At 38.3% G+C, this 18034-nt stretch overlaps 1 protein-coding gene across 1 annotated transcript in view; it reads right to left on the bottom strand.

The window, feature by feature from the left end:
* LOC133612735 (solute carrier family 23 member 1) overlaps positions 1-18034 on the bottom strand; it is a 187986-nt gene that overhangs the window by 64112 nt on the left and 105840 nt on the right. Inside the window, exons 4-5 of the mRNA XM_061970402.2 lie at positions 10217-10400; positions 3952-4133 (exon numbers count right to left, since the gene is read on the bottom strand). Coding sequence (XP_061826386.2) covers positions 3952-4133; positions 10217-10400 — 366 coding nt within the window. The remainder of the gene's footprint in view (positions 1-3951; positions 4134-10216; positions 10401-18034) is intronic.

The raw sequence follows: 18034 nt of genomic DNA, 5'->3' as shown, positions 1-18034 counted from the left end.
GAGGAGACCCTGCCCCATGTTGAGGAGTTCAAGTACCTCTGAGTCTTATTCACGAGTGAGGGAAGAGTGGATCGGTGCGGCGTCTTCAGTAATGCAGATGCTGTATCAATCCGTTGTGGCATAGAACGAGATGAGCCGTAAGGCAAAGCTCTGAATTTACCGGTCGATCTACGTTCCCATCCTCACCTATGGTCATGAGCTTTGGGTTATGACCGAAAGGACAAGATCAAGGGGAACAAGCGGCCGAAAGGAGTTTCCTCCGCCGGGTGGCGGGTCCCTCCCTAAGAGATAGGGTGAGAAGCTCTGTCAGCCGCTGCTCCTCCACATGGAGAGGAGCCAGATGAGGTGGTTCGGGCATCTGCTCAGGATGCCACCCGTACATACACGTCCGACCGGTAGAAGGCCATGGGGAAGATCCAGGACACGTTGGGAAGACTATGTCTCCCGGCTGGCCTGGGAACACCTCGGGATCCCCCGGGGAGGAGCTGGACAAAGTGGCTGGGGAGAGCTCAGACCTCGGATAAGCGGAAGAAGATGGATGGATGGCTTTTATTTTATAGACAGTTCAGATAAGAGGGGGGTGGCATTTATGCGTGTGTATCTGTATAGTAGACCATGGGTGCGAGTGTGTCCATAAGCCTGTGAGTGCCTCATTCCGCAGAGTGACATCACCGCAACACATTTGGTTGCTATGGAGGTGTCCAACAAAGTCGACAACGTCTCAGGGGTCCTTCAGAATCAGAATCAGAAGCAGAAATACTTTAATAATCCCCGAGGATGCTCTCACCGGGGTGTGTCCATCATGACCTTGCCAAGGTCAATGCAGAGGGAGTGGAATTGTGTATATGGGCTGTTTTGGTCAGATGCCTTCTAACGGAAAGCTTCTCCGAAAAGTTGACCAGTTTGCGATTTAGTTTAAAGTTGATAGACTTCGTGCCCAAATCTCTGCCCATCCCATCAATCCTTTGTGGCAGATTTAGGGTACCTTCAATGGCTGCCAGCGTCTGCCCAAAGTGTCGATACACCCACTCCAATCAGCAGATGTCTTGGTATCATGATACCGAATAGGTCGATTTTTTCATCGTTCTCAATGGAAAAAACAGACAGGCACACACAACCCTTCACTTTTCCCAAGAGTCAATCTTGTATCTAGCAGCAAAAGTTCCGTCAGCACAAGCCGGTTCCTCCGAACTGGAACTTCTCGTGGAGAAGATCTTGTCAATTTTGTTGAGAGGGCAGTTGATCCGCTTTATGTTTAGATTTTGAAGAGCAGTGCAAAGAGAGACTCCGAGAAAGTTAAAACAAGACCAAAAAAAGTAACAGGAGAAATAAATGAGTGGAAAAATAAGTGTCTGCCTTGGTTGAGACACAAAATGGAAATTTAAAAAAGTATTCCTTGTGATATTAGTGTAGTTTCTTTGTGTAGTAATTGTGTTCTTTTCTTTGATTGTTCTCTGCTTGCTTCTCTAAGTGTAGGAAGTTGTTTTGTTGTTTTACATTCACCCTAGCAGTTAGCATGGCGTACTGTCACACTGTCAGACTACTACCTGGATCTACTACTGACCTACTTCTGTGTCCACTTGATGCCATTGGACTACTACCTGGATCTACTACTGACCTACTTCTGTGTCCACTTGATGCCATTGGACTACTACCTGGATCTACTATTGACCTACTTCTGTGTCTACTTGATACCATCTGACTACTACCTGGATCTACTACTGACCTACTTCTGTGTCTACTTGATACCATCTGGCTACTACTACGATCTACTACTGACCTACTTCTGTGTCCACTTGATACCATCGGACTACTACCTGGATCTACTACTGACCTACTTCTGTGTCCTCTTGATACCATCTGACTACTACCTGGATCTACTACTGATCTACTTCTGTGTCCACTTGATACCATCTGACTACTACCTGGATCTACTACTGACTACTTTCGTGTCTACTTGATACCATCTGACTACTACCTGGATCTACTACTGACATACTTCTGTGTCCTCTTGATACCATCTGACTACTACCTGGATCTACTACTGATCTACTTCTGTGTCCACTTGATACCATCTGACTACTACCTGGATCTACTACTGACTACTTTCGTGTCTACTTGATACCATCTGACTACTACCTGGATCTACTACTGACATACTTCTGTGTCCTCTTGATACCATCTGACTACTACCTGGATCTACTACTGACATACTTCTGTGTCCTCTTGATACCATCTGACTACTACCTGGATCTACTACTGATCTACTTCTGTGTCCACTTGATACCATCTGACTACTACCTGGATCTACTACTGACTACTTTCGTGTCTACTTGATACCATCTGACTACTACCTGGATCTACTACTGACATACTTCTGTGTCCTCTTGATACCATCTGACTACTACCTGGATCTACTACTGACCTACTTCTGTGTCTACTTGATACCATCTGACTACTACCTGGATCTACTACTGACCTACTTCTGTATCTCCTTGATACCATCTGACTACTACCTCCATCTACTACTGACATACTTCCGTGTCTACTTGATACCATCTGACTACTACCTGGATCTACTACTGACATACTTCTTTGTCTACATGATACCATCTGACTACTACCTGGATCTACTACTGACTACTTTCGTGTCTACTTGATACCATCTGACTACTACCTGGATCTACTACTGACATACTTCTGTGTCCTCTTGATACCATCTGACTACTACCTGGATCTACTACTGACCTACTTCTGTGTCTACTTGATACCATCTGACTACTACCTGGATCTACTACTGACCTACTTCTGTATCTCCTTGATACCATCTGACTACTACCTCCATCTACTACTGACATACTTCCATGTCTACTTGATACCATCTGACTACTACCTGGATCTACTACTGACATACTTCTGTGTCCACTTGATACCATCTGACTACTACATGGATCTACTAGTGACCTACATCTGTGTCTACTTGATACCATCTGACTACTACCTGGATCTACTACTGACTTACTTCTGTGTCTACTTGATACCATCTGACTACTACCTGGATCTACTACTGACCTACTTCTGTGTCCTCTTGATACCATCTGACTACTACCTGGATCTACTACTGACATACTTCTGCTGTGTCCTCTTGATACCATTTGACTACTACCTGGATCTACTACTGACATACTTCTGTGTCTACCTGATACCATCTGACTTCTACCTTGATCTACTACTGACCTACTTCTGTGTCCACTTGATACCATCTGACTACTACCTGGATCTACAAGTGACCTACTTCTGTATCTACTTAATACCATCTGACTACTACCTGGATCTACTACTGACTTACTTCTGTGTCCACTTGATACCATTTGACTACTACCTGGATCTACTACTGACATACTTCTGTGTCTACCTGATACCATCTGACTTCTACCTTGATCTACTACTGACCTACTTCTGTGTCCACTTGATACCATCTGGCTACTACCTGGATCTACTTGTGACCTACTTCTGTGTCTACTTAATACCATCTGACTACTACCTGGATCTACTACTGACTTACTTCTGTGTCTACTTGATACCATCTGACCGTCTCTAAAACTTGACTTCCAATGCCATCGTAGAAACACAACTCCCCCTTACTCAAAACTTATTGTCCTAAACTGCAAGATTCCAGTTGGTCTGAGGAGGCCAGAGCTCAATTTTGTCAACCTACTCCAGACATCATTCAAACACTGAACATCTGATCGGCACATTTCAGACCATGGTACCAAGAACATGCTCATGTATTATGAGGAACTGTTACAGCTGACGAGGAAATATTCTAGTTCTTAGAGAACTATTCTTCTAGTTGACGAAGAACTATTCAATTTCAGGAAGAACTACTCTAGTTCATGAAGATCTATTCTTCTAGTTGATGAAGGACTATTCTAGTGGATGAAGACTCACAGAGCGGCGATGCCCCAGTGGGCGCCCGACTTCTTGCCCGCCTCGATGAAGAGAGACAGGCCGATGAGGCTGATGGTGGGAGCGATGGCCAACGGTCCGATGTACTTCAGAACCAAACCCACCAGGCCCGTCAATCCCAGCAGGATCTGAACCAAGGAAGACACCAAGATGGCTCCTTGGATCTGGGAAGAACACAGGACATTCCAGCATCAACACAGCGACAAATAACGTTCCACTGCTGCAAATTGAGGTGGAACAGTTTTAAACCACAATAGTCAGAGACTTGTCTGGGCGTGTGCCCTCCTGTAGGGATGGTCCAATACCAAGATTGACCAAAATGTAGTGCGATACTTGTTGATACTTTCAGAAATCAAGCAATTTCTTTTAATATTGGCTACATTTTAGTTTTGATACATGAAACATCAGAGCCATGATCTGTCGCCTGATGCTCATCTCCTCCTGACTACCTCAGCCCTCCAGTCCCTTTACGCAGCGATCTCCTCACGTTTCACTCTTCCCATCTCCTCGGCTTTGGCTCCACACACGCTCCGCGGCCCCTGTGACTTTGCCACAACGTCGTTGTGTAGAGTACGGTTTCCTCTCACTCCTTAAGTGCACTTCTTCTGTTTCCTCACTCCTTAAGTGTGCTCCCTTGTTGGAGTGGCCCTGGTACTACAAATGTGGGTACTGATCCACTTCAAACTAGATCAGTCCTAACTAAGGCCGAGCGAACCAAAGTGTTGAAGTCAAAGGTTTCCTTAGACGGCCTGAACCGTCCACTTGTGATCTGTTTAGTCCGCTTGTGGTCTGTATAGTCCACTTGTGATCAGAGCAGAGGTGGGTAGAGTAGCCAGAAATTGTACTCAAGTAAGAGTACTGTTACTTTAGAGATTAATTACTCATGTAAAAGTAAGGAGTAGTCACCCAAATATTTACTTGAGTAAAAATAAAAAGTATGTTGTGAAAAAACTACTCAAGTACTGAGTAACCGATGAGTAACCTGTTCGTTTAATGATGACGGCAACAAATTGTCAAGACTTGGTCCTGGGGTTTAGTTTTTCTGGGATGCAACGGAAAGTTGGCTTGGGCGAGACGGGAATGTAAGTAAATTTTTTATTGAAACACTAGAACTACAAAAAAAGAAGTAAACAAAAAGCGCGCACAATGGCGGAGAACAAACTATGAAACCAAACACTTGCACAAAGGCAAAAACTATGAACAACAAAAAACACTAACTGTGGCTTAATAAACAAAAACTTACTTGGCATGGAACCGGCATGAAAAAAGAGCAGCAAGAATCATAAGGGTGTGGAGAGTGTGCAGAAGCATAAATATGGAGATGTCACCAGAAAGACAAACTGAAAACACTGAACTTAAATACTACATACATGATTAACGAAAACAGGTGCGTGACTCAAAACGTGAAACAGGTGCGTGACCTGACAGGTGAAAACTAATGGGTTGCTATGGTGATAAACAAGAGTGCACAATGAGTCCAAACGTGGAGCAGGTGAAACTAATGGGTAATCATGGAAACAAGACAAGGGAGTGAAAAGCCAGAAACTAAACAAAACATGACTAAGACAAAACATGATTACACAGACATGACACAAATAATGCACAAAAACATAAAAATAGCAATGAGCAAATTCAGAGCCAGGAATATCTCTTAAGCAACTAAAAAAATAATATTTATTAAATAATAAAACATTAACATAACAAAATTAAGGCAAATTGAGCCACAATAACTTAACAGCACCATAGGCTCAGTAGGCAGAGATTACAAAGGAAAATAACAAGTTAGCCTTTACGCAAACCATAAACTGATAAGTGTGGGCTGCACCTGGGAACACACTGATTGGTGTTTCTATGCATGCGTGTGTGAGTGTGTGTGTGTGCGACAGTGCGTGTGTGTGTGTGTGTGTGTGTGTGTGTGTGTGTGTGTCTATGTGGCTGCAGTGTGTTAATAAATGTCCCCACACGATGTACATTTGACAGTGATTCATAGCAGGGAAGCAAACATCAGCTTACGGTGACAGCCAAAATATCTACTAAGGTTATTTACCGCGATGTGCTTCCTCAAATTTGATGTTGAGTTCATGTAAGCTTAAGCTTGTTAATCATGGTTCTCGCCCGGAAAAGGGTGGAGTGCCATCTCCGGGTTGGGGAGGAGATCTTGCCCCAAGTGGAGGAGTTCAAGTACCTCGGAGTCTTGTTCACGAGTGAGGGAAGAGTGGATCGTGAGATCGACAGGCGGATCGGTGCGGCGTCTTCAGTAATGCGGACGCTGTATCGATCCGTTGTGCTGAAGAAGGAGCTGAGCCGGAAGGCAAAGCTCTCAATTTACCGGTCGATCTACGTTCCCATCCTCACCTATGGTCATGAGCTTTGGGTTATGACCGAAAGGACAAGATCACGGGTACAAGCGGCCCAAATGAGTTTCCTCCGCCGGGTGGTGGGGCTCTCCCTTAGAGATAGGGTGAGAAGCTCTGCCATCCGGGGGGACCTCAAAGTAAAGCCGCTGCTCCTCCACATCGAGAGGAGCCAGATGAGGTGGTTCGGGCATCTGGTCAGGATGCCACCCGAACGCCTCCCTAGGGAGGTGTTTAGGGCACGTCCGACCGGTAGGAGGCCGCGGGGAAGACCCAGGACACGTTGGGAAGACTATGTGTCCCGGCTGGCCTGGGAACGCCTCGGGGTCCCACAGGAAGAGCTGGACGAAGTGGCTGGGGAGAGGGAAGTCTGGGCTTCCCTGCTTAGGTTGCTGCCCCCGCGACCCGACCTCGGATAAGCGGAAGAAAATGGATGGATGGATGGATGGATCATGTGACCGCCTGGCTCTGTTTGATTGGTGAAACGGAGTCAAACGTCACCAGTGACTGCATTTGATTGGTGAAACGCAGGCATGCGATAGATCCTACTTTGAAGGTCTGTCTGACAAACCAAAACAAACAAAGCGTGCATTAACAGATCGATACAAATCATTAGCGAGTAGCGAGCTGAATGTAGATAAATGGAGCGGAGTAAAGGTAGCGTTTCTTTTCTATAAATATACTCAAGTAAAAGTAAAAGTATGTTGCATTAAAACTACTCTTAGAAGTACAATTTATCCCAAAAGTTACTCAAGTAGATGTAACGGAGTAAATGTAGCATGTTACTACCAGAGGTGGGTAGTAATGCGCTACATTTACTCCGTTACATCTACTTGAGTAACTTTTGGGATGAATTGTACTTCTAAGAGTAGTTTTAATGCAACATACTTTTACTTTTACTTGAGTATATTTATAGAGAAGAAACGCTACTTTTACTCCGCTACTTTTATCTACATTCAGCTCGCTACTAATTTTTATCGATCTGTTAATGCACGCTTTGTTTGTTTTGGTCTGTCATAGTGCCTGTGTTTCAACAAATACAGTCACTGGTGACGTTCACTTCGTTCCACCAATCAGATGCAGTCACTGGTGATGTTGGACCAATCAAACAGAGCCAGGCGGTCACATGACCTGACTTAAACAAGTTGAAAAACTTATTGGGGTGTTACCATTTAGTGGTCAATTGTACGGAATATATACTGTACTGTGCAATCTATTAATACAAGTTTCAATCAATCAATCAAAAGTGTGAAGGAAAAAAGACCCTTTTTTTATTTCAACCGTACATCCCGTCAAAAGCCTTAAGACTGACTGCACAGTTCCTGTCTTCACAATAAAAGTGCCGCTTCATCGCGCCTGCACTTTCAAAACAAGAGTCTCCGAAAGCCAGCGCAAACAAGCTAGCAAGCTACGGAGTTTGCCGCCAATGTATTTCTTGTAAAGTGTATAAAAACGAATATGGAAGCTGGACGAATAAGAAGCCAAAAACCAACCACTTTCATGTGGTATTAGACAGAAAGGAGGAACTTTTTTTCTCCTCCATTTGAAAACGTGGACGCTATCAGCACTACTGTCTGATTACAATCAATGCAAGTCATCAGAATCAGGTAATACACCAACTTATATTCTTGTCTTCATGAAAGAAAGGAATCTATATGTGTTAAACATGCATGTATATTCATTAAAACACCTTTAACATGTAAACAAAAACGGCAAAATAAATAAATATAAATTATATACTGTATATATGTGTGTGTATATATATATATATATATATATATATATATATATATATATATATATATATATATATATATATATATATATATATATATATATATATATATATATATATATATGATATGATATGATATGTGTGTGTATGTTACTCATCAGTTACTCAGTACTTGAGTAGTTTTTTCACAACATACTTTTTACTTTTACTCAAGTAAATATTTGGGTGACTACTGCTTACTTTTACTTGAGTAATAAATCTCTAAAGTAACAGTACTCTTACTTGAGTACAATTTCTGGCTACTCTACCCACCTCTGGTTACTACCCACCTCTGGATCTGAATAGTCCACTTGTGATCTGTATAGTCCGCTTGTGATCTGTATACAAGTCTACTAAGGACAGCCAGTTTGGGAAGTGCCAAATTAGCCTTGATTGACTTAGCTAGCACTGTGGTGTGTTCAGTGACCCTCTGAAAACACGGACTCGGAGGCTCTGGTGCGACTTTGATAGGATTATTATAATTCTGTGCTGCAACTTTATTTGGATTGTTTAATTATATTATGATTATATTTATTTGGATTATTTGCAGATATATTCAATACTTCTTCATTCAAGTTTGTTTTATCGGAAAATATTTTTTATTACACCATAACCTGCAGATTTAATGTTTTATGACATTAGATTTATGACATATTATTGTGGCGGTCCCCACATGAAGCAGTTGTCAAACAATATTCAACATGGAATGAAGCACTTTGTGTTCCCTGGGGAATAAAAAGTGAAAAATAAAATGGATTTGATATCGGTCGTTAACATTTATGATGCAAATGTTGTCTGGTTGCAGTTTATATAGCGACTGTTGGAAGAGAAGAACTTGCTCCATTCCAGGATTTGTCTAGTCCAGGGGTCGGCAACCTTTACCAGTCAAAGAGCCATTTTGACCAGTTTCACAAATTATAGAAAACTATGGGAGCCGCAAAAAAATTATGGAATTTTAAATGAAATAACACTATATACAAAGATTTTTTTTTTGCTTTGTGCTATGTATAAACCAGGGGTCTCAGACACGCTGCCCACACCTTTATATGGGATTTGATAGCTGGTGCGGCCGTGTTGGTACAGCATATGGCACCCACCATAAACAGCGTGCATGATCAGCTTCACGTTGTAAGTGGCTTTTGCTTGCTCACGTAGGTAACAGCAACGCATACTTGGTCAACAACCACACAGGTTACACTGACGGTGGCGGTATAAAACATTTTTTAACACTCTTACTAATAATGCGCCACACTGTGAACCCACACCAAACAAGAATGACAAACACATTTCGGGAGAACATCTGCACCTTAGCACAACATAAACACAACAGGACAAATACCCAGAATCCCATGCAGCCCTAACTCTTCCGGGATACATTATACACCCCCGCTACCAAACCCCGCCCACCTCAACCGACGCACAAAGAGAGAGAGAGGGGGGGGGGGGGGGGGGTTGATGTGTGAGGGAGCAGGGTTGGGGTGGGGGCGGAGGTTGGTGGTAGCAGGGGTGTATAATATAGCCCGGAAGAGTCAGGGCTGCATGGGATTCTGGGTGTTTGTTCTGTTGTGTTTATGTTGTGTTAAGGTGCAGATTTTCTCCCGAAATGTGTTTGTCGTTCTTGTTTGGTTTTGGTTCAAAGTGTGGCGCATTATTAGTAAGAGTGTTAAAGTTGTTTTATATGGTCACCGTCAGTGTAACCTGTGTGGCTGTTGACCAAGTATGCCTTTCTGTCACGTACGTGTGGAAGCAGAAGATGTATATTGTATAACAAGTGTTGGGCTAGCACGCTGTTAATATAGATTGTAGAAGGCGCTAAATGTAGTACCATCATGGTACGCCCTTATTATAGCTGTAAGGGTGAAAATCGGTGAATATTAATCCCGGGGGAGTTTTCTGCGAGAGAAACTGAAATCCAGAAGTCTCACGGGAAAATCGGGGGATTCAGCAAGTAAGCTGCTGAGCCGCATCAGAGTGATCAAAGAGCCGCATGCGGCTCCGGAGCCGCGGGTTGCCGACCCCTGGTCTACGTCAATAGAAGTCGTCTGTTCCGGGGTCAAACCGCGGCCGACTTCAAAGCTGCAATAAGGAAGCGTGAAGGCGGACAGGACACAAACTTTACCTCGCGCATTCGCGACATCCACACCTCGTCGCCGCCGTCGCTCCCCAGCGGGCTGGTGCTGTTCTGCAGGGGCGTGGACGAGGCGGTAGGCCCCCGGGGGCCCGGACACTGCCACCTGGGCAGGGACAGAATGGCGATGGTGGGGGTGATGAAGCTGAACGTCCCGCCCTGGAGGATCGGCAGTCTGCAATAAAGTGGCAGGTTGAAAGGTCAGAGGTCACTGGATGTGTCCTGAGATGGGTTGAAAGGTCAAAGGTTACTGCATGTGTCCTGAGGACCAAGGTTTGTCTCACTGACTGAATTATTGTCTTAGGGATTAAACATCGTCACATTTGAAACAATCAACACGTCCGTGTCACTTTTTCACCAGCAATAAAAACAGTATTTTTAAAAAAACACCATATTGTTATACACTGTAGATGTACATGTTTAAAATATGTTTGTTTTCTTCAGGAGCAATAAAAAAGTATTTCATAGAAATAAAAATAAACTTTTATTATGCACTGTAGATGTTAATGTTATTGAATATGTGTGTTTTCTTAAGGAGCAATGTAACACTTTTTTTTTTTTAAACACCATGTCATTATACACTGTAGATGTAGATTTGATTGAATATGTGTGTTTTCTGAAGGAGCAATGTAACACTTTTTTTTTAAACACCATGTTATTATACACTTTAGATGTAGATTTAAAAGTATATAGTTTTCTCTAGCAGCAATTTAAACAGTATTTCATTTTTTAAATAGCACCATGTTATTATACATTGTAGATGTAGATTTTATTAAATATGCGTGTTTTCTTAAGGAGCAATATAAAAACATTTCATAAAAACAGTAGCTCATAAAAACACCATGTTATTATACATTGTAGATGTAGATTTTATTAAATATGCGTGTTTTCTTAAGGAGCAATATAAAAATATTTCATACAAACAGTAGCTCATAAAAACACCGTGTTATTATACACTGTGGATGTAGATTTTATTGAATATGTGTGTTTTCTGAAGGAGCAATGTAACACTTTTTTTTTTTAAACACCATGTTATTATACACTGTAGATGTAGATTTAAAAGTATATAGTTTTCTCTAGCAGCAATTTAAACAGTATTTCATTTTTTTAAAAGCACCATGTTATTATACATTGTAGATGTAGATTTTATTAAATATGCGTGTTTTCTTAAGGAGCAATATAAAAATATTTCATATAAACAGTATCTCATAAAAACACCATGTTATTATACACTGTAGATGTAGATTTTATTAAATATGTGTGTTTTCTTAAGGAGCAATGTAACACTTTTTTTTTAAACACCATGTTATTATACATTGTAGATGTATATTTTATTAATTATGCGTGTTTTCTTAAGAAACAATATGAAAATATTTAATAAAAACAGTAGCTCATAAAAACACCATGTTATTATACACTGTAGATGCAGATTTGATTGAATATGTGTGTTTTCTTAAGGAGCAATGTAACACTTTTTTTCAAACACCATGTTATTATACACTGTAGATGTAGATTTAAAAGTATATAGTTTTCTCTAGCAGCAATTTAAACAGTATTTCATTTTTTAAAAAGCACCATGTTATTATACATTGTAGATGTAGATTTTATTAAATATGCGTGTTTTCTTAAGGAGCAATATAAAAATATTTCATAAAAACAGTAGCTCATAAAAACACCATGTTATTATACACTGTAGATGCAGATTTTATTGAATATGTGTGTTTTCTGAAGGAGCAATATAACACTTTTTTTTAAAACACCATGTTATTATACACTGTAGATGTAGATTTAAAAGTAAATAGTTTTCTCTAGCAGCAATTTAAACAGTATTTCATTTTTAAAAAAGCACCATGTTATTATACATTGTAGATGTAGATTTTTATTAAATATGTGTGTTTTCTTAAGGAGCAATATAAAAATATTTCATACAAACAGTAGCTCATAAAAACACCGTGTTATTATACACTGTTGATGTAGATTTTATTGAATATGTGTGTTTTCTGAAGGAACAATGTAACACTTTTTTTTAAACACCATGTTATTATACACTGTAGATGTAGATTTAAAAGTATATAGTTTTCTCTAGCAGCAATTTAAACAGTATTTCATTTTTTAAAAAGCACCATGTTATTATACATTGTAGATGTAGATTTTATTAAATATGCGTCTTTTCTTAAGGAGCAATATAAAAATATTTCATAAAAACAGTAGCTCATAAAAACACCATGTTATTATACACTGTAGATGCAGATTTTATTGAATATGTGTGTTTTCTTAAGGAGCAATGTAACACTTTTTTTTTAAACACCATGTTATTATACACTGTAGATGTAGATTTAAAAGTATATAGTTTTCACTAGCAGCAATTTAAACAGTATTTCATTTTTAAAAAAGCACCATGTTATTATACATTGTAGATGTAGATTTTATTAAATATGCGTGTTTTCTTAAGGAGCAATATAAAAATATTTCATAAAAACAGTAGCTCATAAAAACACCATGTTATTATACACTGTAGATGCAGATTGTATTGAATATGTGTGTTTTCTTAAGGAGCAATGTAACACTTTTTTTTTTTAAACACCATGTTATTATACACTGTAGATGTAGATTTAAAAGTATATAGTTTTCTCTAGCAGCAATTTAAACAGTATTTCATTTTTTAAAAAGCACTATGTTATTATACATTGTAGATGTAGATTTTATTAAATATGCGTGTTTTCTTAAGGAGCAATATAAAAATATTCCATAAAAACAGTAGCTCATAAAAACACCGCGTTATTATACACTGTAGATGTAGATTTTATTGAATATGTGTGTTTTCTTAAGGGGCAATTTAACACGTTTTTTTAACACCATGTTATTATACACTGTAGATGTAGATTTAAAAGTATATAGTTTTTTCTAGCAGCAATTTAAACAGTATTTCATTTTTTAAAAAGCACCATGTTATTATACATTGTAGATGTAGATTTTATTAAATATGCGTGTTTTCTTAAGGAGCAATATGAAAATATTTCATAAAAACAGTAGCTCATAAAAACACCATGTTATTATACACTGTAGATGCAGATTTTATTGAATATGTGTGTTTTCTTAAGGGGCAATGTAACACTTTTTTTTAACACCATGTTATTATACACTGTAGATGTAGATTTAAAAGTATATAGTTTTCTCTAGCAGCAATTTAAACAGTATTTCATTTTTTAAAAAGCACCATGTTATTATACATTGTAGATGTAGATTTTATTAAATATGCGTGTTTTCTTAAGGAGCAATATAAAAATATTTCATAAAAACAGTAGCTCATAAAAACACCATGTTATTATACACTGTAGATGTAGATTTTATTGAATATGTGTGTTTTCTGAAGGAGCAATGTAACACTTTTTTTTTCAAACACCATGTTATTATACACTGTAGATGTAGATTTTATTGAATATGTGTGTTTTCTTAAGGAGCAATGTAACACTTTTTTTTAAACACCATGTTATTATACACTGTAGATGTATATTTAAAAGTATATAGTTTTCTCTAGCAGCAATTTAAACAGTATTTCATTTTTAAAAAGGCACCATGTTATTATACATTGTAGATGTACATTTTATTAAATGTGCGTGTTTTCTTAAGGAGCAATATAAAAATATTTCATAAAAACAGTAGCTCATAAAAACACCATGTTATTATACACTGTAGATGCAGATTTTATTGAATATGTGTGTTTTCTTAAGGAGCAATGTAACACTTTTTTTTTTAAACACCATGTTATTATACATTGTAGATGTAGATTTAAAAGTATATAGTTTTCTCTAGCAGCAATTTAAACAGTATTTCATTTTTAAAAAAGCACCATGTTATTATACATTGTAGATGTAGATTTTATTAAATATGCGTGTTTTCTTAAGAAACAATATGAAAATATTTCATAAAAACAGTAGCTCATAAAAACACCATGTTATTATACACTGTAGATGTAGATTTTATTAAATATGTGTGTTTTCTTAAGGAGCAATGTAACACTTTTTTTTTAAACACCATGTTATTATGCACTGTAGTTGTAGATTTAAAAGTATATAGTTTTCTCTAGCAGCAATTTAAACAGTATTTCATTTTTTAAAAAGCACCATGTTATTATACATTGTAGATGTAGATTTTATTAAATATGCGTGTTTTCTTAAGGAGCAATATAAAAATATTTCATAAAAACAGTAGCTCATAAAAACACCATGTTATTATACACTGTAGATGCAGATTTTATTGAATATGTGTTTTCTTAAGGAGCAATGTAACACTTTTTTTTTCAACACCATGTTATTATGCACTGTAGTTGTAGATTTAAAAGTATATAGTTTTCTCTAGCAGCAATTTAAACAGTATTTCATTTTTAAAAAAGCACCATGTTATTATACATTGTAGATGTAGATTTTATTAAATATGCGTGTTTTCTTAAGGAGAAATATAAAAATATTTCATAAAAACAGTAGCTCATAAAAACACCATGTTATTATACACTGTAGATGCAGATTTGATTGAATATGTGTGTTTTCTGAAGGAGCAATGTAACACTTTTTTTTTAAAACACCATGTTATTATACACTGTAGATGTAGATTTAAAATTATATAGTTTTCTCTAGCAGCAATTTAAACAGTATTTCATTTCTTAAAAAGCACCATGTTATTATACATTGTAGATGTAGATTTTATTAAATATGCGTGTTTTCTTAAGGAGCAATATAAAAATATTCCATAAAAACAGTAGCTCATAAAAACACCATGTTATTATACACTGTAGATGTAGATTTTATTGAATATGTGTGTTTTCTTAAGGGGCAATGTAACACTTTTTTTTAACACCATGTTATTATACACTGCAGATGTAGATTTTATTGAATATGTGTGTTTTCTGAAGGAGCAATGTAACACTTTTTTTTTTAAACACCATGTTATTATACACTGTAGATGTAGATTTAAAAGTATATAGTTTTCTCTTGCAGCAATTTAAACAGTATTTCATTTTTTAAAAAGCACCATGTTATTATACATTGTAGATGTAGATTTTATTAAATATGCATGTTTTCTTAAGGAGCAATATAAAAATATTTCATAAAAACAGTAGCTCATAAAAACACCATGTTATTATACACTGTAGATGCAGATTTTATTGAATATGTGTGTTTTCTTAAGGAGCAATGTAACACTTTTTTTCAAACACCATGTTATTATACACTGTAGATGTAGATTTAAAAGTATATAGTTTTCTCTAGCAGCAATTTAAACAGCATTTCATTTTTGAAAAAGCACCATGTTATTATACATTGTAGATGTATATTTTATTAAATATGCGTGTTTTCTTAAGGAGCAATATAAAAATATTCCATAAAAACAGTAGCTCATAAAAACACCGCGTTATTATACACTGTAGATGTAGATTTTATTGAATATGTGTGTTTTCTTAAGGGGCAATGTAACACTTTTTTTTAACACCATGTTATTATACACTGTAGATGTAGATTTACAAATATATAGTTTTCTCTAGCAGCAATTTAAACAGTATTTCATTTTTTTTAAACACCATGTTATTATACATTGTAGATTTAGATTTTACTAAATATGCATGTTTTCTTAAGGAGCAATATAAAAATATTTCATATAAACAGTATCTCATAAAAACACCATGTTATTATACACTGTAGATGCAGATTCAAAACGGTTTGTTTTCTTTGGGAGCAATAAAGACAGTATTTCATAAAAACACCATGCTTTTATAGACTGTAGATATAGATTTTATTAAATGTATGTTTTCTTCAGGAGCAATTAAACAGTATTTCTTTTTTCTTTTTTTAAACACCACGTTTTTATACACTGGATATATAGATTTCAATAAATGTGTTTGTTTTCTTCAGGAGCAATAAAACAGTATTTCATTTTTTTTTTTAAACACCATGTTTTTATACACTGGAGATGTAGATTTTAATAAATACGTGTGTTTTCTTCGGGAGCAATAAAACAATGTATTTCATAAAAACACCATGTTATTATAAACTGTGGATGTAGATTCAAAATGGTTTGTTTTCTTTAGGAGCAATAAAGACAGTATTTCATAAAAACACCACGTTTTTATAGACTGTAGATATGGATTTTATTAAATGTTTGTTTTCTTCAGGAGCAATAAATAAATAAAAAAAATAAAAAATAAAAAAAACACCACGTTTTTATACACTGTTGATATAGATTTCAATAAATGTGTTTGTTTTCCTTAGGAGCAATAAAGACATTATTTGATTAAAAAAAAAAAAAAATAAAACACCATGTTTTTATACACTGGAGATGTAGATTTTAATAAATATGTGTGTTTCCTTTGGGAGCAATAAAACAATGTATTTCATAAAAACACCATGTTATTATACACTGTGGATGTATATTTGCCATTAAGTTGAATGTCCCAGTCTTGCCTTTTGTTGAGTTGTAAAAAGTGTTTCTCCTGTAAGTATTGTACTTGTTACACTACAGGTGTTAGATTGTAACGTGCATCTAAGTTGTAGTTTTCATGAACACGTTGGAATCGCCATGTCAAATCGCTAATGCTAACCAGTAGCGTGTGTATGACATATCCGATGTGAATTAGCATCGAGCGCCCGCATTTTGAAAGGCAGACCTGACTTTTGAGTGCTTTTTATCAGGGATTCTTGCTTTGTTGGCATGGAAAATGACAACATTAATTAGAGGGAGTCTGCTACAAATACACTTGTTTACCCACCAAGTGTTTGAATCTGCAACCTGATGTGTAACTAAATGGAAATATGATACCTTTGATTTATAATCCAGTCCTATTAACTTATGCTAGGGTGTTGAACTTGTTTTTATTTAGGCCCACATCACTTTTAAGGGACGGATATCAGATGTCCCAAGGGGGAAAAAAATCAATTCCGAAGTCACGGGAGGACTTGGGGGTGGGTCGCCAGGCCATGTGTCCCCGGGGACGAGCCAAGTGGTGTCAGCGAGTTGAACGGCGCTGCAGCTGGCGAGGCAGGCGTCAACGAAAGAGCGGGTCCTAAGCGCGGAGGGCATCCATAAAAAAGCCATTAAAGCCGGTACATGTGCTGGGCTGGCGGTCTAGCTGGCTGCAGCGCAAGAGGAGAGGTTGGAGCTGACTGCAGAGCTGGAGGCCAAGCTGGCAGTGTCGTGGAAGGGCCCACTGGATAAGAGGATTGCGTCGGGGGAAGACTTTCTGTAGATAACGGCGTCATAGGAAGACTTGCTGGAGAGGAGGGTGGCGGCTTTGTGGGAAGACCTGCTGTAGACGAGGATGGTGTCGTGGGAAGACCTGCTGGAGACAAGGGTGGCGGCGTTGTGGGAAGACCTGCTGCAGACGAGGATGGTGCCGTTGTGGGAAGACCCACTGGAGATCAGGATGGCAGCGTCGTGGGAAGATTTGCTGGAGATTAGATGGGCGGCGTTGTGGGAAGACCTGCTGGAGGTGAGGATGGCGTCGGGGGAAGACTTGCTGGAGACGGGGGTGGCGGCGTTGTGGGAAGACCTGCTGCAGACGAGGATGGCGTCGTGGGAAGACCTGCTGCAGACGAGCGTGGCGGCATTGTGGGAAGACCGACTAGAGATTAGAATGGCTGCGTCGTGGGAAGATTTGCTGGCGATTAGAAGGGCGGTGTCGTGGGAAGACTTGCTGGAGACTAGGATGGCGGCGTCGTGAGAAGACCTGCTGGAGACGAGGATGGCGGCGTTATGGGAAGGCCCGCTGGAGATAAGAATGGAAGCGTCGTAGGAAGACCTGCTGGAGACGAGGATGACGGC

Source organism: Nerophis lumbriciformis, linkage group LG10 (genome assembly GCF_033978685.3).
Source record: "Nerophis lumbriciformis linkage group LG10, RoL_Nlum_v2.1, whole genome shotgun sequence".
NCBI lineage: Eukaryota > Metazoa > Chordata > Actinopteri > Syngnathiformes > Syngnathidae > Nerophis > Nerophis lumbriciformis.
This window is presented reverse-complemented; position numbering and strand designations above follow the sequence as displayed.